General features: G+C 46.6%; 1 protein-coding gene across 17 annotated transcripts in view; it reads left to right on the top strand.

Annotated features, from left to right (window-relative positions):
- Positions 1-23,776, top strand: part of SLC5A5 (solute carrier family 5 member 5) — a 93,717-nt gene that overhangs the window by 48,054 nt on the left and 21,887 nt on the right. Inside the window, exon 1 of one of the 17 annotated variants that reach the window (XM_061602241.1) lies at positions 14,365-15,774. The exons of the other annotated variants lie outside the window; for them this stretch is intronic. Within the exon in view, the coding sequence (XP_061458225.1) occupies positions 15,403-15,774 (372 nt within the window). The 5' untranslated portion in view covers positions 14,365-15,402. Of the gene's footprint in view, positions 1-14,364; positions 15,775-23,776 lie in introns of those variants that run through there. 17 annotated transcript variants of the gene reach the window in all.

Genomic DNA, 23,776 nt, shown 5'->3' with positions numbered 1-23,776 from the left:
GCAGCCGCCCTCCAGGAGTTCAGATAGGGAGCTTTCCCCAGCTAGACCTGAAGATGCCATCTGGGGTTGAACCTGAGACCTTCTGCGTGCAAGGCACATGATCTGTGAATGAATGATGGTCCCTCCCTTAAAAATAAAGCAAGTTCCCAGTTCTCATGGTTCTGAATAAAGGGTTCTGAATAAAGGGTTCTGAATAAACTCCTGACTTAACAGGAGTGTAGGAAGCTGCCTTATACTGACCGTTGGTTGATCTGGCTGGGGATGGCCTACACAGCCAGGCAGTGGCTCTCCAAGGTTTCCAGCAAGGGTATTTACTAGCCTTTCCATGGGCCTTTTCCATGCAGAGCTGCTCTGTTATCCCTAGTTGAAGCCTTGGTACATATAGCTCAGGAATGCCTGCACTGGCTGGCAGTAGCTCTCCAGGATTTCAGATGAGTCTGTCCCATCCCTATCGGGACAGGCCGGGGACCGAACCCGCAACCTTTTGCATGCCTCTAAAATATGATATTAAGAACCATAATTTATCAACGTTTCCTTTTGAAATATCAGTATTTTTGGGAGGGGAACAAAAAGGACTGGTAAAAGTGGCAGCTGGCAGGAGAAGAACGAACTCCAATCTGTACTACCCTGTGGAATTCCCTCCCCTTAAATATTAGGCAGGCGCCATTTCTGTTATCTTTTCGGCGCCTATTGAAGACTTTCCTCTTTCAACAAGCCTTTTAAGTGGAGACCTTATCCCAGTCTGCATCTGCGTTAGAAATACTTTTTAAAAAACAACAACAATGTTTTTAACCCTTTTTAAAATATGTTTTAAAGCTTTTTTTGAAAAATGTTTTTAATGTTTTGTTTTAATGTATTTTAAGGTTTGTTTTTATAGTGTTTTTAATGTTTTTGTTTCTGGGCTCCTGCTGGGAAGAGGGGCGGGCTATAAACCCAATAATTAATAAATAAACAAATAAATCCTGGGCATATCAGTAATGCAGGTAATGAACAGCTGCGACTTGGCGCGAGCAAAGGCCTCGCATTGCCTTCTTGGCTTGGGGCTATCCCTGATCCATCTCACTGCTGGTTTTCATCTCCCATTGGGAGGGATCTCGGTTTTCCCGTGAAACGATGAAATCTTTCTCCTTGCATCTGCAGACGCAGCCAAAGTTTTGGGCAGTAAAACCTCATCTCCCTCCCCCCCCCCAAAAAATGCCTCTCTCTTTTCAGGCTGAAGATATTAATAGCTATTGAAAGAGCCTGACAGGTGACGAGTCCCAAGTCTTGCTTTCTGTCTGCTTGCAGAACATACCAATTTGCATGAGGATTCCATCCCCCCTGCCCAGTTCCTTGACCCTTGGGGAGGGGCTCTGGCACAGCAGTAGATCACTTGGCATGCAGAAAAACCCTCCCCCAAAGGTCCAATCCTGGCATTTTCAGTTTAAAAAAGAAGCAGGATAATTACCCAGCTCAGATTAGCATATTTTTTTTGGAGTAGGAGGTGTTTTGACAGCTATAGGGGACCTGCCTCTTCCCGTCATGGTTATTTGGCGCCACTTCCGTCAACGTTCAGCTTGTATTTGGAAGGGGCCATAGCTCAAGTGGTAGCACATCTGCTTTGAATGCAGAAGGCTCCTGGTTCAGTCCACAGCGGCCACTCACAGTGATGCAGATCAGGGCTCAGATGGCCTGGAGAGGCTCAGCTTGCAGCAGCTGCGTCTGGTGGCAGGGGGCCCATTGCAGCTTACAGCCCTGGGCTCACTTGCTGCAGCTTCTGCGGATGCCCCCCCCTCTCTGAAACTCTGGAGGGCTGCTGCCAGTCAGTGTGGAGAATACTGAGCTAGATGAGGCAATGGCCTGAATCGGGCAGCTTCCCCTTTAAATTGGCCCTTTATTCAGAGTCACGAAGATTTTGGATCTTGCTGGATTTTTAAGGGCAGCGCCATTGCTTGGCGGTGGCGCAACTACTTTGATTGCAGTATTTATTTATTTACTATTTGATTTATACCCCGCCCTTCCTCCCAGCAGGAGCCCAGGGCGGCAAACAGAAATGCTAAAAACACTTTAAAACATCATAAAAAGGACCTTAAAATACATTAAAACAAACCAACGTTAAAAACATTTTTTAAAAGCGTTAAAAACACCTTTAAAAACAAAAAAAAAGTTAAAAACATATTATTGAAGAAAACGTATTAAAAGCAATTCTAACACAGACACAGGGCTAGGTAAGACCTCCGTGTGAGACCCTGATTACCTGGATAGCGGCTACTAGTCAGCTCAGAAAAGACTGAACCCAAAGGACAAAGGGAGGGGCTCAGGATCCGCCAATCTCCTGATCTGAGGCCAAATTTTAAGTCTCCGGGAGAGCCTCCCAATGGCCTACTTTTGAAGCGTTCATCCTGACTTGTCTGCACAGAGCTTGTGCGGAGGTTAAACGACACCTGCTTTTGATTGAGCCGTCACCCCGATTTGTTTCTGCCCAGATTTATATGGCTTCCTGTCAAACAGTTATTACGCCACGCTTTCTGGTGCATTTTCCCACCCTTCTTGCAAAAAGCCATTTAAAAAAAAAAGGGTTTCGTGGTGTCTGAATGCTTTAATCCCTTTTAATTGTGCAAACCTAAATTTGGAATTGACTTTGGGGAAGGCCCGCAGGTCAGTGGCGTTTTTGCACGCAGAAGGTCCCAGGTCACCGGTGCCTCCACCTAATGGAGGAAGCCGCCTTATACTGAGTCGCTCCATTGGTCCACCTAGCTCAGTATTGCCTGCACTGGCTGGCAGCAAGTCGCTGGGATTTTTAAGGCAGGGAATGTTTTTCAGATGCTGGTAGCGTGTGTGAGCATGCACCAGGCTAAGTTCAAGGTTCTGGTTTGGGTGTTCAAAGCCCTGTACAGCTCAGGACCAGGATACCTGAAAGATCGTCTCACCCCTTATATCCCCAGTCGATCACTGCACTCTTCAGGTGAGCGCTTCCTGCAGATACCACCTTATCAGGAGGTCCGTTCTGCACAGCATAGGAAATGGGCCTTTAGTGTGGTGGCACCGACCCTGTGGAACTCCCTCCCTTTAAATATTAGACAGGCGCCATCTTTGTTACCTTTCGGCGCCTACCGAAGAGCTTCCTCTTTCAACAAGCCTTTTAAGTAGAGACCTTATTCCAGTCTGTGTCTGTATTGGAATTGTTTCTTAAGATGCTTTAAGTAAAGATGTTTTGTTTTAACATATTCTAATGTCTGTTTTTATGATGTTTTTAGTGTTTTAGTTTGCTACCCTGGGCTCCTTCTACGAGGAAGGATATGAATTTTATTGTTAATATTGTTATTGCTGCTGCTGTTGTTGTCATTAATAACAGTAACAATAATCTCGAGGTAGGGCTGGGGAGGACTCCATGCCTGAAAGCCTGGAAAGCTGCTGCCGGTCAGTGGAGACAGCACTGAGCTACATGGACCAATGGTCTGACTCTATATAAGGAAGTTTGCTTTGTTCCCTCCTGCAAAATACTGACAGTCTGGAGGAACCTAGCAAGGCGCAGTGGAATCTTTTCCTATGGCGGCCCATGGTGGCTGAGTGGGCGAACTAGGCTGATCCAGCGTCCCTCTTTGTTCATGCTTATGGTGTCTCCGGATCAGCTGTGCAAGATCTTCTGCTTGTTTCAGGGAGTAAATTTTTGCAATGTTTGACACCCTCCCTGCCTGAAATCCTGGGGAGTTATTTAAACAATCAAAAACTCCGTCTGAGGAGTGCAAAGAATGACACAATCTGGACTGTAATGTTCCCAGCACCCCTGCCTTGGGTACACTGATCTCTCTTGCTGGGTTAAAAATAAATCTTTGCGGCCTGGGCACACCCTATAAGCACCCCTCCTGGCATTACCCCCTCCCCCACAATTATGTAATCATTGTTGATTTTGGCAGCTTGCAAACAACAACGTGTGAAAACGGTACAACCCGACGGGAAGAGATGCGTTTACTTGAAGGGTGGAGAGAAAGGGGGTGATTAAGAGAGGGGAAATCTTTATGGAGAGAAGGAGGAAATGTTCTAAGGCGGCACTTTCTCTGTGATTTAGGGGAAACATTTAGTTCTGCAGTAAGAGGGACATCCACTGACCCTGTGATGAATGACTCAGCAGCATTTGCTTTGCTCATGAGGACTAGAGGCTGCGTGAGGCTGTTTACGACATGCGAAGTGTGGTCATAAGAGGGCCTCTGCTGTACCAGACCAAAGGCTTACCTTGTCCAGAATCCTGTTCCCCATTGTGGTTCAGAGATTGAACCTGCCTTCAGCATGCAAAGCAGATGTTCTGCCCATTGAACCACAGCCCTACAGAAGAATCATAGAGTTGGAAAGGGCCTATAAGGCCATCAAGTCCAACCCCCGGCTCAATGCAGGAATCCAGATCAAAGCATTCCCGACAGATGGCTGTCCAGCCGCCTCTTGAATGCCTCTGAATCTAGACATAATCTCGTGAGAGACCAAGGCTCTAACTTGGTATATATTTGAGTCTCTTGCTTAACTATATTAAGCATATCTATAATGGACTGATATAATAGATGAACATTTGAGACGACAGCGACTGCTGTGAGGTTCGGATCAGTTGTGCAGAACAAGTTCATGCAACCGAGCGACGTCCCCGGCGCATGAAACTTGTATCTGTCTTTGCCCCCTGCTGTTCCTGAACAGCAAAAGCAGGTAGCCATAGAGCATCTGCCTTACATGCAAATGGTTCAGTCTTCGGTTTCTCCAGGTACAGTTAGGAAAGACCCCTGCCTGAAGTTCTAGAGAGCCGCTGCCAGTCAGTGTAGACAACACTGACCTAGATGGTATAAGACAGCTGGAATCTTGATTTATTTTTAAGTGGAGGACCATAGCTCGGTGGGCAGAGCTTGCGTGCAGAAGGTTCCGGGTTCAAGCCCCCATGACATCTCCAGGTAGGGCTGGGGAGAACCCCCCCTCCTGAAACCCTGGAGAGTTGCTGCCAGACCGTGTCAGAGCTAGACGGATCAACGGTCTGACTTGGAAACCTTTCTTATTCTACATTTGGAGGTGAAAAGGGTTGACCGTTCTCAAGTGTTGTCCAAGATTGGCCTAGTGATGGCCCTGCAGGTGCTTTGGACTACAGATCCCGCCAGCCGCAATAAGCACGGGGTTTGTTGAAGCCCCAAACACCAGGAGGGCACCGGGTTGGGGAAGGCTGTCCTAGATGGCTGCCTGGAATTGCAAATATTTGATGTACAGTTTGCTCAGAGGAAAAGAATGTGATACTTTTGTCCTGGCAGCTTTGGATTCTTTCTTCTCTGAGAAGGCCTCTCGAATTGTGACTCAGCCAGCTTCGTCCTAATGTACATAGCTCACACTTGCGTATTAAGAGACAAAGACTGGGCTTTTGTTTATTAAATTTGTTAGTTGCCTTTCTGCACACATGCATTCTCAAAACGACTTACAGTAATAAAAACGTTTAAAAAATATAAGTAAAAGATTTTTAAACATGGCTATTAGCCATGGCTGTGCTCTGTCACCGTAGTCAGAGGCAGGATGCTTCTGGAAACCAGTTGCTGGAAGCCGCAGGAAGGGAGAGTTGCTGCTGTTGCACTCAGGTCCTACTTGCAGCCTTCCCATAACGGGCACCTGGTTGGCCACCGTGGGAACAGGCCGCTAGACTAGATGGGCTGTTGGCCTGATCCAGCAGGGTCTTCTTACGTTCTTACGTACATAAGGAAGTGGAGCAACCCTTCTTAGGAAGGGCAACCAGAAAAGAAGGCCTCCAAAAGCATTCCAGGGTTAAGGACCAAATGTCTGGGAGAAGAGAAATGTTTTGGTCCGACGCCTAAAGATGGCTAATGATGGCTATTTATTTATTTATTAGACTTATTAGTCGCCCATCTGGCTGGTTGTCCAGCCACTCTGGGCGATGTACAGAATAAAAACATACAAAATCTCAACAGTAGTAATAAACCTAACCTAATGATGGCCCAAGGCGTACCTCCTTGGGGAGAGCGTTCCACAAACAGGGGGGCCCCCACTGAGAAGGCCCTGTTCTCGTGTCGCCACTGTCCTTACCTCCTTTGGAGGGGACACATACAGAAAGGCCTGTGATGCATAGGGCAGGGTCCGGGTTGGTACATATAGGAAGAGGTGTTGTTGTCTTGTTTTGCATGCACTGGAGAGTGGGTGAGTAGGCACAATGTTTCAAATTTACTTAGTGGGTGTAAACACAAACAGTTCAGCTGCATGCTGGGCTACAACCAGCAAGCCTGCTTAAATCGGGGTGTGTCTCTCTGACTCCTCCCAGCAGCCTGTGGAAGATGGAGCAAGCACAGGTCACAGCATCAACCTGCCCTCTGGTGCTGTGCTGGCTGGGAGACATCTCCCAGTACTAGGGATGGAAAGAGCGGTTATTTCCGGCTGACTCAGTTTCTCCCTTTTCTAGTCTTAAATTCTGTACATTTCTGCAGCAATCTGCGGATTTGTTTTCTTTTTTAAATCCTCATGAAAATTCTCCACCAGTTTAGTGTGAATTTCTCCAAATAAGCACATTTTTGGTAGGCAGTGTTGCCAAAGGCGCACATTTTTGCAAGCCGTTCTCTCGTCACGTCATGCCTTTTTGCATGTTATTTTTGCTCATACTCATTTTTATGGACACTTTCCCCTAATATATGTGTTTTTGTAAATGTTGTTTAGTTGGTGAACTGCCTCCTAAAATTCTAATAAATGTGAATGTCAAAGGATGGCTGTGTTTCGGTTCTCAGGTCCAGTGGCAGTCTACCACAGAAGACCAATTGTCGGTGAGCAAGAGCAGGAAAGGGCTAGTGCTTTCAGGTCCTACTTGTGGGCTTCCTGGGGCCATCTGGACTGACCACTGTTAGTAGCAGGAGGCTAGACTATGCGGATCCCACGTGGTCTGATCTAGGAGCGAGGCTCTAATAGTAAATGGTAAAGGGCAATATCAGGCCAAGCCCTACTCAGGGCAGAACTACTGAAATTAATGGGCGTGATTACCTTAGGCTCATTGATTTTAATGGGTCTCCCACTCTGAGCAGGACTTAGTTGAGAGTTGCCCTATCTTAGTTCCTCAAACCTGGGCAGCCTATGCAAACTTGCTAGGCATGCAAATCAGGTGGTGGGTTGGGAAGAGGTTAAGCAAGATCTCACTTCCTGCCCCCCCCTTCTGTTGTTGCTTTTGCTTTCCAAACCAACCCTTTCAAAACTGCTTCATGGGAAGGCAAGAGATGGTTGGGTTTCCTCACAAACATTTTGCATATATTATCCTAATCCTTTCCGACGGATAATATTAATCTGTTCTTAATCTGTGTGCTATTTCCCCCCCCAGGATTATTGTACAGGAACATAGGGAGCTGTCTGATACGGAATCAGGCCATGGTCCATCAAGCTTAGTACTGCATACACTGGCTGGCAGCTACGGCTCTCCAAAGTTTCAGGCAGGGAGTCTTTCCTAGCTCTGCCTGGAGATGCTGCCGGGGATTGACGTTGGGACCTTCTGCGTGGAAAGCGGACGCTGTACTGCTGAGCTATGGCCCTTCCCCCTTGTTACTAGATAAGCTTTGGTTTTCTTGTAACGTTTACATTGTGCTCCTCGCTGGTGTGTGATTGATTTTTTTAAAAAGGAAAGTGGCAGAAAACTATCTGAACTATTTCTTAAGCAGCAACAGACGACTGTGATCACCAGCTAACCCCTGAATTTGAAACCAGCAGATGGTAGCAAACATTAGTTTCAACTAAACCCAATGAAATTAATAGACAGGACTAGTTTAGGTCCATTAGACTACTCTGAACAGAACTGAATGTATACACCTGAAAGACGGTCTTACCCCTTATTTATCCAGTAGATCGCTGTGCTCTGCAGGTGAGGGCCTCCTGCAGATACTATCTCATCAGGAAGTCCGTTCTGCACAACATAGGAAACAGACCGTTATTGCTGTGGCACCAACCCTTTGGCTTTCCCTCCCCTTAAATATTAGACAGGTGCCACCTCTGTTATCTTTTCGGCATCTACCAAAGACCTTCCTCTTTCAACAAGCCTTGTAAGTAGAGACCTCATCCCTTATGCGTCTGCTTTGGAATTGCTTTTTAAAAATCTTCTTAAAGGTTTTTTAAAAGATGTTCTTTTGTGTTTGAGATGTTTTAAGGTCTTTTTAGTGTTTTGTCCTTTGTTTGTCACACTGGGCTCCTTGTCAGAGGAAGAGCAGAACAGTAGTAGTAGTAGTAATATTAACAAAAATAAATAAATAAACTGTAAGAAGCCCAAGAAGTAATCTGATGCATGCTTTTCCTGAGAGTAAGACATGTTGAACAGAGTGGGCCTTCCTTCTGGGTAGACATGCCTAGGATGGATGCACTCTCTGTCTACCCATCAACTTATTTGCAGAAGCAGCAAGTAATTTTGTTCTTTAGGGAAATTCCTTTGTACGTTCTCCTCGCTCTGCAGTTTGGACACTCCCTTTCCTTCTCATTTCTTTTGTCAGTCATCACACTTTCTGATGGCTTTTGTATCTCTAGGTTGTAGTATCCAGTGTTACTCAGAGTCAGAGCCTTTGAAAATAATGGCCCGGGCTAATTTATTTCCACTGATAGCAGTGGGTCTGCTCTGACTAGAATGTAGTTGGAGACAACTCTCTCTGAGTCTTATTCCACTGTAAAGCAATAATGATGTCACTAAGTCTTTTGCCATTTTTCTCCTGACTCTCTTAGAAGCTCCCCCTTTTAGGGGTGGGGGTCATTTGGGGGGCTGGAGAGTGAAATCTGGGATTAGGAGAGGAAGGGAAAGATTTGAAGCTGGGGAGAAATTAAGTTCAATATTGAACTTTTACTATGAACCTAATGAATTTGCTCTTCCTACAACATGTGGACCAAGATGCAGCTATCCTTTGCAATTCGCACTTTCCCAAATTTTGAGATGCCGTTCCCCCACCAAATAACGCCTACAAAAATGCACACATGGAGGTGAAATGTGCAAAAGAAATGCATATATTAGTGAAAATAATACACCAAAAATGCATTCTATCACGGAAGATTGCTTGCAGGAAATGTATATATTAAAATTTTGCATTAAAACGCTGATGAATTTTTGTGAGGACTTTCTCTTTTTTAATTTCAAACTGACGATGGAAATGTGATTAACTGAATTTAAGATTGGAAAACTAAGAAACCGATACTGATGGATTCTTCCATCCCTAGCTGGGGATTAGGATCAATAGTATAGGGGCAAATTCAGACGTGCAGCGTCCCTTTGTGTTAGTCATAGCCACGCCCCTCCCCCTGCTTTTGCTGTGGAGTTGAGAATGAGATCCTTGTTAATGTTTTCTCCCACAATAGACATCCCTAGGTGCCAATATGGATGAAAGGGGAGAGTGTTAGCTACTGAGAAGACTCTTCTCAGTGGCTGACTCATCCCCTTTCACTCTGATTGGCTCCAATCAGCAGGAAAGGTCAACAAAGCATGTTAGAAGATTCTTCTCAATGGCTGAGACACTCCCCTTTCATGCTGATTTGCTCACAGGATGCTGGAGCCACTGGGACCCTGCTCCCAAAACAGTACCAAGACTCTGGATGACTATACCCCTGATCAGGATCTTGATGGGAGGAGGATGGGACTGGCCTCACCTGCTTCAGTCGTGCACATTTTAGTCTGTGCTTTGGGCTTGCTAAATTTAAATTTGTTAAATTTGTGTCCCACACTTGCTCCCAAAGGATCCTAGAGCGGTCCTTGGTTTGTAATCTGAGGTGGTTAGGTATATGATCAGGCATCAACTCCAGCCAGACCATCTAGAGGGAATTAGGTTGGCAAAGGCTCCCCCAGGTGAGCAAAGCATCTTATTGGGGCTCTGTCCTCTTCCTGTTTGGGCTCCGCCTCTTTTTAATAACTCAGCTCCTCCCCTTTGCCAGGAGGCACATCAGCTCTGACCCTTAAGCCCTCTAGGCCAGGACAAAGTGTGGCTTGGCTTTCATAAGTCGTTAGTCCTCATGGTGTATGGGTGGAGTCTTTCCTCCCGACCTTTGCTGCTGCCTTTCCCCCTTATTCTCACCTCTGGTGTAAAGCGGGTGTGTGCGCATTTATTTATTTATTTATTTATTTATTTGTTGTATTTATATACCACCCCATAGCCAAAGCTCTCTGGGTAGTTTACAGTAACTAAAAATATTAAAACAAATATGCAAATTTAAAACACATCTTTTAAAAACAATTTAAAACACAATTTAAACGTTTAAAACAATTTAAAAACACATGCTAAAATGTATATACTCTCTCACACCTGATCTGGTCTTCTGCAGGATTAAATGTGTGCTAAATTTCAAATGCTTGTAGCAATTGGGGAGTTTTTGTTTTTGTTTTTTAAAAAAATATCCAGCAGGAGTCAGGATGACACATTTGTCTTGAGAGACTTTTTGTTTTGCTTTTGGTGAGGTTGGGCAAGGAGGGGTTTTCAAGGAAAGGCTGGCACACCAGTCAACAACATCAGCCGAGGAGGCATCACACGTGAACCTAATGCTGAGTGAGATCACTAGATCGCCCAGTCCTCTATGGGGAACGGCTGCAGTTCAGTGGCAGAGTGAGCGCTCTGCAGGCAGAAAGTCCCAGGTTCAATCCCCAGCATTTCCGGACAGAGCTGGGAAAAACCTGTGTATGAAACTGGAGAGCTGCTAGCCAGTGTGCACAACAGCGCACTGTTGGAACAATGGCCTGACTTGGAAATTTGGTTTGGTAGCACAGTGGGGAGGAGAGCCTGGTTGGGAGTCCAGAGTTTGTGAGTTCCAATCCTGCTCATGTCTCCTGGGTGTCAAGGCAGGCCAGCTAAAGATCACCCCAACAGTGAGTGGCTCAGGGGTTACGTGCCCTGCCACCTGTGCAGCTGTGGGCAAGCTGCATAGTCCCAAGGAGCCCAGCTGGCAGTTGCAGGCAAGGACGGGGCTGGCTTGTGCAGCTGTGGCAAGTGGAGCAGACCCTAGCCAGCTGGTGAGGACTAGCGTCAGAGGGAGGCAACGATAAACCTCTTCTGAATACTGCTTACCACGAAAACCCTATTCATAGGGTCGCCATAAGTCGGGATCAACTTGAACACAGTCCATTTCCATTTACGCATACAAGCCTACCTAATCTGCCCTCCCCAACCAGCGTGAGGACTGAAGCGCCGCTGTTTTTCATAGTTCACCCTTGTTTGGCAATGCAGTTCTTCTCCCCACCCACCCCAAAATGCGTGCCAAAAATTAGCCCATTGGGGAAAAGTGCCCCCCAAAAGGCATGTGTTAGTGAAATAACTTCCCAGACTACATTATGTTAGAGCATTAACTGCTTGCAAAAATGCTCTTTCAGAGGCGAGTGCGAAGAAAAATATAGGTATTAGGAGAACTTTTCGTGTAGGCCTTATTTATTTATTTTTTATTTTTAAAAAGCAAACTGCTGCAGAAATTGATTAAGCTGACTTTAGTCTGGGAAAATGAGAAAACTGAAAGTGTCAGATTTGTTCATTCCTTCCACAGCTGATCTTGCCTTTCACCAGACTAAACAGGCCCTGGTGACAACACAGAGGCAAATCTGCAGGGCCCGCTTGTAGCAACGGAGGAGCTCCAAAAATCCAGCAGCAGCTCATGATCATTACAAGGACATGTTGCTTTTGTACTGTTTTTAAATGTTTTCATGTTGCTGTGCACCGCCCTCGTGTTTTGCAACAGACCAGTGCATAAATATTTATTTATCACTGAATTTATTTCCCACTCTTCACCAATAAGTCCCAGGGCGGGTCGCAACAATATAAAATACATGACTAAAATCCAGTTTGAAACAAATTACTTTCACAACTACAGAGGGGCCTTCAAGGTCTTATTTATTTACTTACTTACTTATTAAATTTATATCCTGCCCTTCCTTCCAGTAAGAGCCCAGAGTGGAAAACAAAAACTCTAAAACTTCATAAAAGCAGACTTTAAAATATATTAAAACAAAACATCTTTAAAAACATATATTTTTTAAAAGCTGTAAAAACATCTTAAAAATCAGTTCCAACACAGACGCAGACTGGGATCAGGTCTCTACTTAATAGGCTTGTTGGAAGAGGAAAGTCTTCGGTATGCACCGAAAAGATTACAGAGATGGCTTTGATGTTAAATGAGCATGTACAGCAGTGCTTTTCCTGCTGATTTGTGTTCTTATTTTCTGTATCTGCTATGATGGCTAAGGCCACTTAGAATGCATTTTAATAGTTGCAGTGTGCAAGATATGAGTAAATGGCACATATTAGAAGAATATTCTGCTGTCTGAACGCTGACTCCCAAACAGAAAATTTCTGGTACTGTACCTCCCAAATACCCAAGAATCCTTGGGTAGCGTCTCTATAATCTGCCTTCTTTTGACAACTGTTGTTGGAAACCTGTGGATTTCGGTGGACTAACGTTCAACATATAAGGACTTTGAGTAGATACAGATAAAGGGAGACGGTGTTCCTTGACCCTGTGCGTTCGTAGGAAAGAGGGCTAGCCTTGCTGGTGGTATTAATTTGTTGTTGTTGTTGTTATGTGCCTTCAAGTCTATTATGACTTATGGCGACCCTATGAATCAGTGACCTGCAACAGCATCTGTCACGGACCACCCTGTTCCGATCTTGTAAGTTCAGGTCTGTGGCTTCCTTTATGGAATCAATCCATCTCTTTGGTCTTCCCCTTCCCCTTCTGTTTTTCCCAGCATTATTGTCTTTCCTCGTGAATCATGTCTTCTCATTGTGTCCAAAGTATGGGCCTTCTCCTGCTCCTTTTATGCTGGAAATGCTGAGGATTTGAATTCATGTGGAAAAGTCCAGTCTGGTCCCTGTAGAGGCAAAGGGCTTTCTGCAAAGCAAGGATGCTTTATCATCTGGGCAGTGCCAATGATCCAAACGTGCGACTAGCTGAACTGGAGTTTAAAAAACCCACATGTACCCACATTGGGTCGGATCCTGGATGCAAGGCAGAAGCAAAGAGACTGGGGACAGATGTACTATAAACTGGGAGAGGACAGGTGCTGACTTCAGGTTTGTGGAATTGACTTTGTTTTTCATTGGAATCTTTGAGGCCCGTCAATGGGTTGCACTCAGGTCCTGCTTGCTGGCTTCCTGTAATGGGCATCTGGTTGGCCACTGTGAGAACAGGACGCTGGTCTAGGTGGGCCACTGGCCTGATCCAGCAGGCTCTTCTGATGTTCTTAACCGGTGCTGGATGTGCAACAGTGTGTCAGGAAGAGGAGTGAAGAATTGCAGAATAAGGCGTCTCTAGTTTGAGCTTGACCCAGGGATTTGTTTTCAGTCCCAGTGCTGGAGCTTGTACACAAATGCTTTTGCCTGATGCAAATCTGCTCCTGTTTCTCTGCCTGCGCTTTCGACAGCCTGATTTAGGAACGGGGGGGGGGGGAGGGAGGGCTTTTGGTTCTTGCGATTTGGGGAAGGGCCGTAGCTCAGTGTAAAGCAGTTTCCTAGGTCCGTATTTGTTCAGGCATCAGGAGTTGCAAACCGCTTTGCTGATCTACTGCAAATCATCTGGGGCCGGGGGAGGGGGATCCTGATCTACCCCCTGCCCATAAGGTCTACAGGCCCACAAAGTGAGGCGTCCCCCTCCCCACAAACGCACAGGGCAGGTGTGCCTATGGTAACTTTCTCCAATCTAGGACTGTTGAGATGATGGGCCTTGTAGTCCAAATCATCTGGAGGGCGCCGGGTCGGGGAAGGCTGACCCGTGGGGCTGAATGTGATGTCAGTGTTTTTGTGAGTGTTTACATGGATGACACCTTCAGGAAACAGCACTGTTTGGAGAGCCACTTGGTGCCCTGCCCTGGATTCTTCACAGCCATTTATGGGCCTGGTAATGTGGGTCTCTGAGCCACCGTTCATTGCGTGTCCCTTTCCCTGTGCTGAGTCCCCCAGTGCCAGCCCCACACCCGGGTGCCAAGCGGCGGAAAGGCTCCTTGCATTTGCCCTGCTCCCTTCCATGGATTGTGCATGGCATGCGCAGGAAAGAAAGGGGGGGAAATTCCTCTGGGTTCTGTTGTGCAACCAGGAAACGCCAAAATCTTCTCCCTTCCATAATCTGTGGCTAGCCCAGTCCATCGCTGGTTGCCCTGCCCTTCTGCTCAGGCAACTTCCTCCTGAAGGAATCCCAGCTTTTCTGCTTGCTTCCTGATGTGAGGGCTGAAAGGGTGCTTTGCATTAGATACAAGCGGGCACACACATACAAAAGCAAAAAAAAAAAATTGCTCCTGGCCAGCCCTCTTTTGCTATCAAATCAACAGCACTCGGATAAAGAAAAAAATCTGTGACTGCTCACGCCTCCCTCTCCCTCTCCCATCACTCCTGTGGCTGGCTTCATAAGAAGCCTTGCAAGCTGCACAGGTGGCCGGCAAATCATTTCCCTTGCGCTTGGCAAACAGCTGATCTGGCGTCCTCCGCCTCTCTCTGCAATCTGGGCAATTCCAAACCTCTTCATCCCCTCACTTCTCCTTTTTGATTTTCTAAGTTGCGTCTCTCTTTGCCAGGGGAGACTCATCTTCCTGTTGAAACTTTTTTCCCCTTCTTTTTTTCAGAAGGAGGATAATCTCTGTCCCTTTTTATTCACTTTGCTATTTCTTTCTGAAGGGTCCTATTCAAAGGAGCCCTTGCTTGCACTTAATTCATTCCTTTTAAAAGAAAATGAGATAACTTGTTACTTCCTAAAGCAGAATTGTTTGATTTTCTTTTTTAGCATAGAGTATATGCTGTAATTGCAAATATTTGGTATCTGCTGGGATTTTTTTTATTTGATTCTTGTTTCTAAAATATCTTCATTCTGGCCTGGTTGCGCTGTGGGGGCTTTGCTGACGTTTTAAAATTGCTGAGAGATTTTTGATGGGGTTTTTTGGTGCCTCTTTCTTGATTTGAATTTATTTCTCCACACTTGAAACGACCCTTCCGTGGGTGGGCTTACCCTTCACGTTTCAAACCTGGAACTTCAGCCTGTGAACTGTTTTGAATTTCCAGCGCTGGTGCCCTCTTTTTTATATATAAAGTCTTTGATCTCCCCCCCCCGCCAGATTGCCATTGCTATTTCATCAGGTAGCTGTTTCTCATTTTAGTTATTTGCAGTCAGCTAAGACACCTCCAAGAATTTGGCTGCTTGGCTTGTAAATAGTAATTTACTCTGGAGTGGGGTTTTATGTGTGTGTCTGCTGCAGAGAATATTCTTCTTATTCATTCCACTGTCTATACTGAGCTGAGTTTAGCACTTGCACCTTTCTTCCTCCGGCTTATCACTTGGATCTAAGCATAATTTTCCCTGTGCTGTTCTAACTATTTAAACTCTATCAATTCCTGTGGCGTTGCCAGTTCCTGTGGTTCCCTTACTCTTTTTCCACGCTTTAACTTTGAGGTTGTGATTTAGTGGTTGTGGGAAGAGGATCTCAGCAGCAAAATGGCTCAAGGGGGTAACTTAGAGGTGTTCAAGGCTGAGATGCTCACCTTTAGCTTATGGGATTACGGGGTCTTTGGCCTGATGCTCCTGATCTCAACCAGCATTGGCCTCTTCTACGCCCTCGCCAAGGGCGGACAAAAGACCTCCGATGACTTCTTCACGGGGGGTCGCCAGATGTCGGCCGTGCCCGTCGGCCTCTCGCTCTCTGCCAGCTTCATGTCGGCCATTCAAGTGCTGGGCGTCCCATCCGAAGCCTACCGTTACGGCATGAAGTTCTTGTGGATGTGTTTGGGGCAGTTGTTGAACACGCTTCTGACTGCTTACCTCTTCCTCCCGGTCTTTTACCGCCTGGGCCTCACCAGCACTTATGAGGTAAGTGAACTGTCGGGAGGGGAGGGGTGAAGAGTTGGGGCTGTGTGCATGTCAAATAAATAAAATGTTAGGGGTGGGTGTGCAGAGGTGCCTTCTTCATGCCTTCTCTTCTGTTAAGTGGTTCAGATGAAAGTAGACCTGCTTGCTTTGCATTGCTTTACAGCGGGGATGGCGCCATGGGTCGGCATCCTTGGGGATCTGACAAGGACCTGTACCTCAAGGCGCATTTTTTGTTGAGTGGAAGAAGTGACTGATGATAATGGTTGGTGGCTGAACAGGGTGTAGTCATCCAGGGTCTTGGGATATGTGTGTCTTAGACCTCTTACCTTTTTGGGAGCAGGGTCCCTATGTCTCCAGTATCCTACAAGCCAGTCAGGATGAAAGGGAGAACATGTTAGCCACTGAGAAGAGTCTTCTAACATGCTTCCTTATCCTTTCCTGCTGATTGGAGCCAACCAGAGTGAAAGGAAGAGAGTCAGCCACTGAGAAGACTCTTCTCAGTAGCTAACACTCGCCTTTCCCATGCTGATTGGCTCCTAGGGATGGCTGCTGTTGTGAGGAGGCATTAACAGCAAAAAGGGTGGAGGTGGCGTGGCTCTGACTGACATGAAGGGACTATGCACTTCTGAATTGGCCACTACGTTGCTGTGATGGAGTGGGAGATGTTGGCGTGACCAGGTGGATTGGGGTGTGTGTGTGAGGTGTGTCAGTGGAATAGGATGAGTGATGTTGCATGAGTAGCAAGTATTGTATGGTTTGTGTAGATGGGAAAGCAGCCTTTGGGTGTAATGTGTAGTATTTTGTGAGTCAGGAAGGCTGCCCACCCTGCCTTTTTGGCTCAACGGGTCTACAAGACAGCTTACACATCTATCCTGGGGATGGGGGGAATGCACATAGAAGGCTATTTTTGGTATTAAGCAGCACATAAATTAAAATTACTACTACTATTAAGAAAGTAAGTAGCTAGAGAAAAGCTTTTCTCCCTCTCTCAGAACACTAGAACTCATGGATATCCAGTGACGTTGAATGTTTGAAGACTCAGGACCAATATTGTAATGGCAAATTCAGAAGTGCCACGCCCCCCTTTTTTGTTGCTGGGTTGAGAATGAGATCCTTGTTAGTTTCTTCTCCCACAACAACCCATATGTGCCAAATAAGCATGAAAGGGGAGAGTGTTAGCTGCTAAGAGTCTTCTCAGTGGCTGACTCGCCTCCTTTCACTCTGCTTGGCTCCAATCAGCAGGAAAGGACAAGAAAGCATGCTGGAAGACTCTTCTCAGTGGCTAGCACACTCCCCCTTTCATGCTGATTGTCTCATAGGATGCTGGAGATATAGGGACTTGCTGGGACCCTGCTCTTCAAAAAAGTAAGGGGTCTAAGACCCCCCGAGACCCTGGACGACTACACCCCTGTTCAGGACAGACAAAAGAAAGGACTTCTTCACCCAGCGCATAGTTAAATTATGGGATTTGCTCCCACCAAAGGCAGTGATGGTCGCCAGCTTGGATGGCTTTAAAAGATTAGACATGGAGAAAGATAAGATGATCAATGGATAGTAGCCACAGTGCCTATGCTCTGCTTTTGAATACCAGTTGCTGGAAACTGCAGGAGTGGAAAGCGCTCTTGCGTTCAGGACCTACTTGCAGGGTTCTTCCCATTGGGTTATCGGGTTGGCCATTGTGAGAACCGGATGCTGGACTAGATGGGTCACTGGCCTGATCCAGCAGGCTCTTCTTATGTTCTAAAAATGTTATTCGTTAAGAGAACACATCAGATCAGCAGCTCAAAGCAGTCAAAAACTAGCGCAAGCTATTACAAATCGGAGAACAACCCCTCCCCAGCAAGTGTCTGAAAATAGAACTTTTTGCGGGACGTTTTGCTGCTTTGCAGCCGTGAGACTTTGAGATGAACTGCTGTCAGTCTTTTTCACTGTGTTAATGTTTACACAGTCTCCTATAATCCTCGTTCATACTTAACTGTTTTTGGTTTTGGGGCACAGGTAAAACACGTTGGAAGATTCATGCTGTGTGTTCCAAACAAATTTAAAAAGAAGGGAAGGGCGTAAGCAAGCTTTGACCCTAATACTGGGCGGTCCTAAAGGGCGAAACGATGTTGCGTTGAGTGATGTGAGAATGTCCTCCAGTGCTATGAATGTATCTCACAATGGCTCAGTGAGGCCACCTGTTTTTCTTTTGTCAGATCCCTCCTCAAACCCCACATCTTCTATGAAGCCTCTGGCACCACGGTGCCCAACATACCATGCCCCACGGCAGCCTTCCCTGATCTGGTGCCCTCCAGATGTTGTTGGGCTTCAAGCCCCATTATCCCTGACCATTGGCCCGGCTGGCTGCTGGGAGACGGAGTCCAGCAATTTCTGGAGGGCACAAGATTGGGGAAAGACTGCCCTGTGGTGTGTGGCTAAGGCTAACTATGTGAATTTGGAGCAATTGCATCCTAGACTGCAAGACTCTTGGGGCAGGGACCTCAACAGTAATTCTTCTCATAAAGCAACACAGATAGCCTGATGATTAGCCTCCTTCCATCCCCTTTTTCCTTAACAGCAGCAGCAAATTGCTCTCTCTGAAAACCTTCCTCTTCTGAGAAGCCTTTTCAGTAGAGATCTTTCCCATTCTGCATTTGTATTGGAATTTGTTTCTAGATGTTTTTAATGGGAATCACAGAATAGTAGAGTTGGAAGGGGCCTGTAAGGCCATCAAGTCCAACCCCCTTGCTGAAAGAACTGAGCATGTTTAGCCTTGAGAGGAGATATGATGGCTCTCTTCAAGCCCTTGAAAGGTTATCACACAGAGGAGGACTAGGATCTCTTCTCGATCGTCCCAGAGTGCAGGACACGGAATAATGGGCTCAAGTTGCAAGAAGCCAGATTTCGACTGGACATCAGGAAAAACTTCCTAACTGTTAGAGCCATACGACAATGGAACCAATGACTTAGGGAGGTGGTGGGCTCTCCGACACTGGAGGCGTTCAAGAGGCAGCTGGACAGCCATCTGTCAGGAATGCTTTGATTTGGATTCCTACATTGAGCAGGGGGTTGGACTCGATGGCCTTGTAGGCCCCTTCCAACTCTACTATTCTATGATTCTGTAAGCAGCCTGTCAGGGATGCCTTAAATTGGATACCTGCATTGAGCAAGGGTTGGACTTGATGGCCTTAAATCTTGATGGCCCTTCTAAATCTGTTATTCTATGTAGAGGACTGTAGGCATGGTTAAGAGCAGACCAAAGTCCTATCTGGTCCTATCTGGCTGGCATCCTGTCCTCACAATGGCCAGCCAGATGCCCCAAAGGGGAGCCCCCAGCAAGACCTGATTGCAACAGCAGCTCTCCCCATTTCTGATTCTCAGCAGCTGATATTCAGAGGCACAGTGAATATAGCCTGACAGTGGATATACCCTGAAACTCTATGTGACGTACCAATGCATGCAACACTCCTAACGCTCTCGATTGACCAAAAACAGTCCTGAACTCCTTTGGGTAGTTGCTGCTTAAAAACGTTGCTAGTCTGAATTGCAAGATTGGTTGGACGGATGCCATTTCAGCTTCTCAATTTTCAATTCAGTTTTCCTCATTTCTGTGTCAATTTGCAATATATATATATATATATACTGTGTACACACACACCTGCCCTCATGAAAATTCATCAGCATTTTAACATGCATATCTCCTAATATTTTTGCAAGCTGTTTTCCTTAATCTAATGCATTTGGGGGTATTTTGGTTTTACTTATATATGCACACCTTTCTCTGCATCGCCAAAGTTGGCAAATTTCGAAGGATAGCTGTGTTTCAGTTCACATATTGTTTTGCAAAGCCTAAATGAGGTGGGTTCTGTCCGGTCCCAGCCAGGGGAAGCCTCATCAGAGGAAGACCAGGAGGCTCCGGTCGTGGACCCAGCCCAAGGCTCCATCTGACGGAGAGGGGCTGGGGTCCTATGATGAGGCCCAGGACGGGCCATCTGCACCCGGGGCAAGTCCGGCCTCTGGCACTGAGGCTGAACAGCCCCTGAGCCCAAGGAAGAGGTGTTGCCTTCAACGCCAGATGGAAACCCTGCTCATCTGGAGGAGCGCCCGACAACAGGGCTAGGCTCTCCAGGAATAAAGGACTCCTCGGGAGTAAAGGCAGGTGATCCATGGGAGTCTGCTGAGGTTTGATGTTTAGTTCAGCAGCTCCAGCATAATCCCAGTGCTAGGCTGGAGAGGCTGCTGGAATGTCGAGCTCTATACCTGCGTTGCTTACGGACTGCTTGGCTTCTGATCCTGTCCTGACCCCCTTGGTTTTGAGGTAGACTCTGGACACTGACTTTGGACTGACCCTGGATACTGCCCTGATGCTGCTGTGTTTCTGCTGAGGAGTCTCTCGCCTCTTTGGGGAGCCTTGTAAGAACAATGCAAATTTGCATGGAATTTCTTCCCAATCCCTATTATCGCACTTTCAAGGCTCAAGACCCTCCCAGCTTCTATGAGAAGGCTGACTCTCTGGGGGGTGAGGTGGGGCGTGCGCATTGCATTCTGCTTCTAGTGCACATGCTCGCAAACATGATGCCATGCGCCGTGCGATCAGCTGTTTCACGCGCTTGTGGCGGCCGAGGCCTCTTCTGAACCGGCGATAACAGATTGTAGGATAAGGATGTTTTTCCAGCGTATCTGTTAACTCCGAGAACAAACCATCTCTTGGCTTTTGAATCAGCGCAGCCTATCGTGGAGTAAACAAACAATCAGGCCAAGTGGAGACTTTGGTAATTAATGCAGGCAGGCTTGGACGGAAATATGCCAACATGCTTGAATTCACAGAGCAAACACTGTGTGTTAAGGCAGCACAAATTTATGTTCCGTGATCCTGGCTATATCCACCTCTTGTTCACGAGCGTATGAAAAGGCCTTTGCTGGATTGGGACTGTGGCCCCACCTGCCCTATACATTTGAAGCAGCATCATAGCACTTTAAATGGTCATGCTGTTCCCGAAAGAATCCCGGAAACTGTAATCTGTTGAGGGTGCTGACAATGGCACCCTCTGCATCTCTTGAGAAGAGGGACTGATGGTTAAGCTTCTCTGGGAACTATAGCACTGGAAGGGTCAAAGGACACTATGCGAACCTCATCCCACTTTGTGGTACCCACAATGCTTTGCAACCTAGGCTTTTCTCAGTAATTCCATCGCTGACGTGTTTGTTGGACCTTAGCTAGCCAAGATTCCCATCATGCCTTGCAATCCTTTGCACCCCTGCTTTGAAGCTTCTATTTTCCTCGGTTGGGAACACCATATGATGGTTGCTTTTGTTTCAGAGCAAGTGTCAATGGTGAAAGTTGTGTGTGAGATTCTTGCCTTTGGTGTTCAAGGCACATTCCTCACACAGCAAGGGAGGCTGTCTGTCAACAGGATCCTTGGCAAGCTGTACTCCCTTATTTTTCTATTGAAAGAGGCTTTAATTACATCCCAAAGAAATGTGGCATGTGGCGTTCGTAGGCCCCATACGTCAATTTCCATCTCATGATGCCATTTTTTTTTTTAAAAATCCACCTAATTATGGGCTCCTTTGCAAAGCAAACAAAAGGCCACCAGAGCTTCTGGATGCCACAGACTAATCACGGGGATCGAGTCCAGATGCGGGTGGTTAAATATGAAGGCAGTCAACAGGTGACTCAGGCTTGAAGCTCTTCCCTTACGCCTTTGTTATCTTGCCTGATGGTGTCAAAGTTTCCAAAGGGAAGGTGAGAAACGCTACAATCCTCTGTGCTGTATTTCTGCTAGCAAGTTAGGCTGCAATCCATGGCACACTGGAATATAGGAAGCTATATTACACCACATCAGACCACTGGTATATGTAGTTCAATATTGTTGACACTGGCTGGCAGTGGCCGCCCAAGGTTTCAGGCAGGAAGTCTTTTCTCAACCATACCTGGAGATGCCAGTGGCGATTGAACCTAAGTCTTTTTGCATGCAAAGCAGATGCTCTACCACTGATCAATGGCCCTTCCCCTAAAAATAAAAAGACTGTAGTCCTCATGGTTATAAATAGAGGTCCTCACTTAAAATTGGACCATGGGTAGTAGACTTAAACCAAGTCAGATCCTTGGCCCATGTAGCTCAATATTGTCTACATTGACTGGCAGCAGCTTCTTGCCCAGCCAATCTGGAAATGCTGGGGTTTGAACTTGGGACCTTCTGCATGTGAGGCTGGTGCTCTACCCACTGAGCTACAGCCCCCTGGGGCAGCAGAGGAGAGACACTTTTGCCCTCTCCAATGAATATAGCAGGCCTTGCTTCTAACAAACATGGATGGGATTTCACTGTTGTTCCATGTTTCGCTTTGTTTTAAAGAGAAGTTCAAGAAGTGTTCTTTGCCACCTCCTGAAATTTCCATCCCTCGAGCTTTTCTTTTGAAACCCAACAGCAAGGAATGGCTTGAGGCTTGTTTTGGATGCACAAGTGGTCCTCTCCAAAAACAATCCGGGTAAATCCACGTTCCATGGATCTTGGGCAGAAGTAACAGCAAGAGCTCTTGCCATCCAAGAGTGGAGAAAGCAGTCTGTGCAAAAACCACCCACCCACCTACCCAACTTGATCCCGGCAACCTGGCATCTTGAGGTTTTTACCGCTGGAGAACTCCTGAAGCTGTAAGTCTTCAGGCCAGCCCCAGAGACTTGGCAGCCCTGCTATTGGCTGAACATCCTTTGATGCAGAGGCAGCCGCAGGTCTTCTGCGCTTGTTTACACTGCTGACTCGAGTACCCTGAAGCATCGCTGAGGGCTTCTGAAGAATCGGAGCTCCACAGTTAGGTAGCATTGACATCCGTCTTTGGAGTGTGGTGGGGGAAGCCGTCTCAGGAGGGTTAAGGAAGCCGACCGTGGAAGCCTGCAATGTGGCCTTGCGCACATTCACCTCGCAAACAAGCTCCGTGAAAGATTTGACAATGGAGACACGGAAACTTAGTTCTGCTATGAGCTCTCCAGGACGTCACACAAACTCAGGAAGCTGCCTCGTCCTGACTGAGTCAGACTCATTGGTACATCCAGCTCAGTACTGTGTGCACTGACTGGCAGGGTTTTCAGGCAGGAAGTCCTTCCCGCAGCTGCACCTAGAGATGCCTGTGATTAGACCTGAGATGCATGCAAAGTTGGGATGGGCGAGAAAGTTGATTCAGTTTGCATTTCAAGCTGAATCTTGTCAAATTCGCACTTTCCGAAACAATATGAGAACTGAAACTCAGCCACCCTTTGAAATTTGCACTTATTTGAATTTTGCAATGCAGTTTGCCGACCGACCAACCTTTACGCTCATACATTAGGGGAAAGTGTGCACAAGAATGAATATAAGAGTGAAAAGAGCAAGCAAATATGTCTTACGTGATGTGAAATGACTTGCAAAAAGGTGTACATTAGTCAAACCCGCCAATGAAAAATGGGTTTATCAGGAGAAATTTGCACTGAAATGCAGAATTTTCACGAGGATTTAATTTTTTAAGAACATTGCAAATTGCAGAAATGTGGAGAACTGCAGTTAATATTGGAAGGATGAGAAATGAAGAGAATCAAACTTAATGGATCTTTCCATCCCTACTGCAAAGCAGGTGCTATGCCCTCCGTGGTGCAGAGTGGTAAGTGGCGGTAACGCAGCCGAAAGCTCTGCTCACGGCAGGAGTTTGATTCCAACGGAAGGAGGAAGTCAAATCTCCGGAAAAAGGGGTCGAGGTCCACTCAGCCTTCCATCCATCCGTGGTCGGTCAAATGAGTACCTGGCACACGCTAGGGGGTAAAGAAAGGCCGGGGATGGAACTGGCAATCCCACCCCATATATACGGTCTGCCTAGTAAACGTCGTAAGACGTCACCCTAAGAGTCGGAAACGACTCGCACTACAAGTGCGGGGACACCTTTACCTTTTAAAAAATAAACTAAGATTCCAGCCCTCATGGTTCCGAATTAAGGGCTGGTTTAAATATTGGAAGAAGACTATGCCGCTGGTCCTTTTAGCTCAGGGTGTTTG

Source organism: Rhineura floridana, chromosome 18 (assembly GCF_030035675.1).
Source record: "Rhineura floridana isolate rRhiFlo1 chromosome 18, rRhiFlo1.hap2, whole genome shotgun sequence".
Taxonomy (NCBI): domain Eukaryota; kingdom Metazoa; phylum Chordata; class Lepidosauria; order Squamata; family Rhineuridae; genus Rhineura; species Rhineura floridana.
This window is presented reverse-complemented; position numbering and strand designations above follow the sequence as displayed.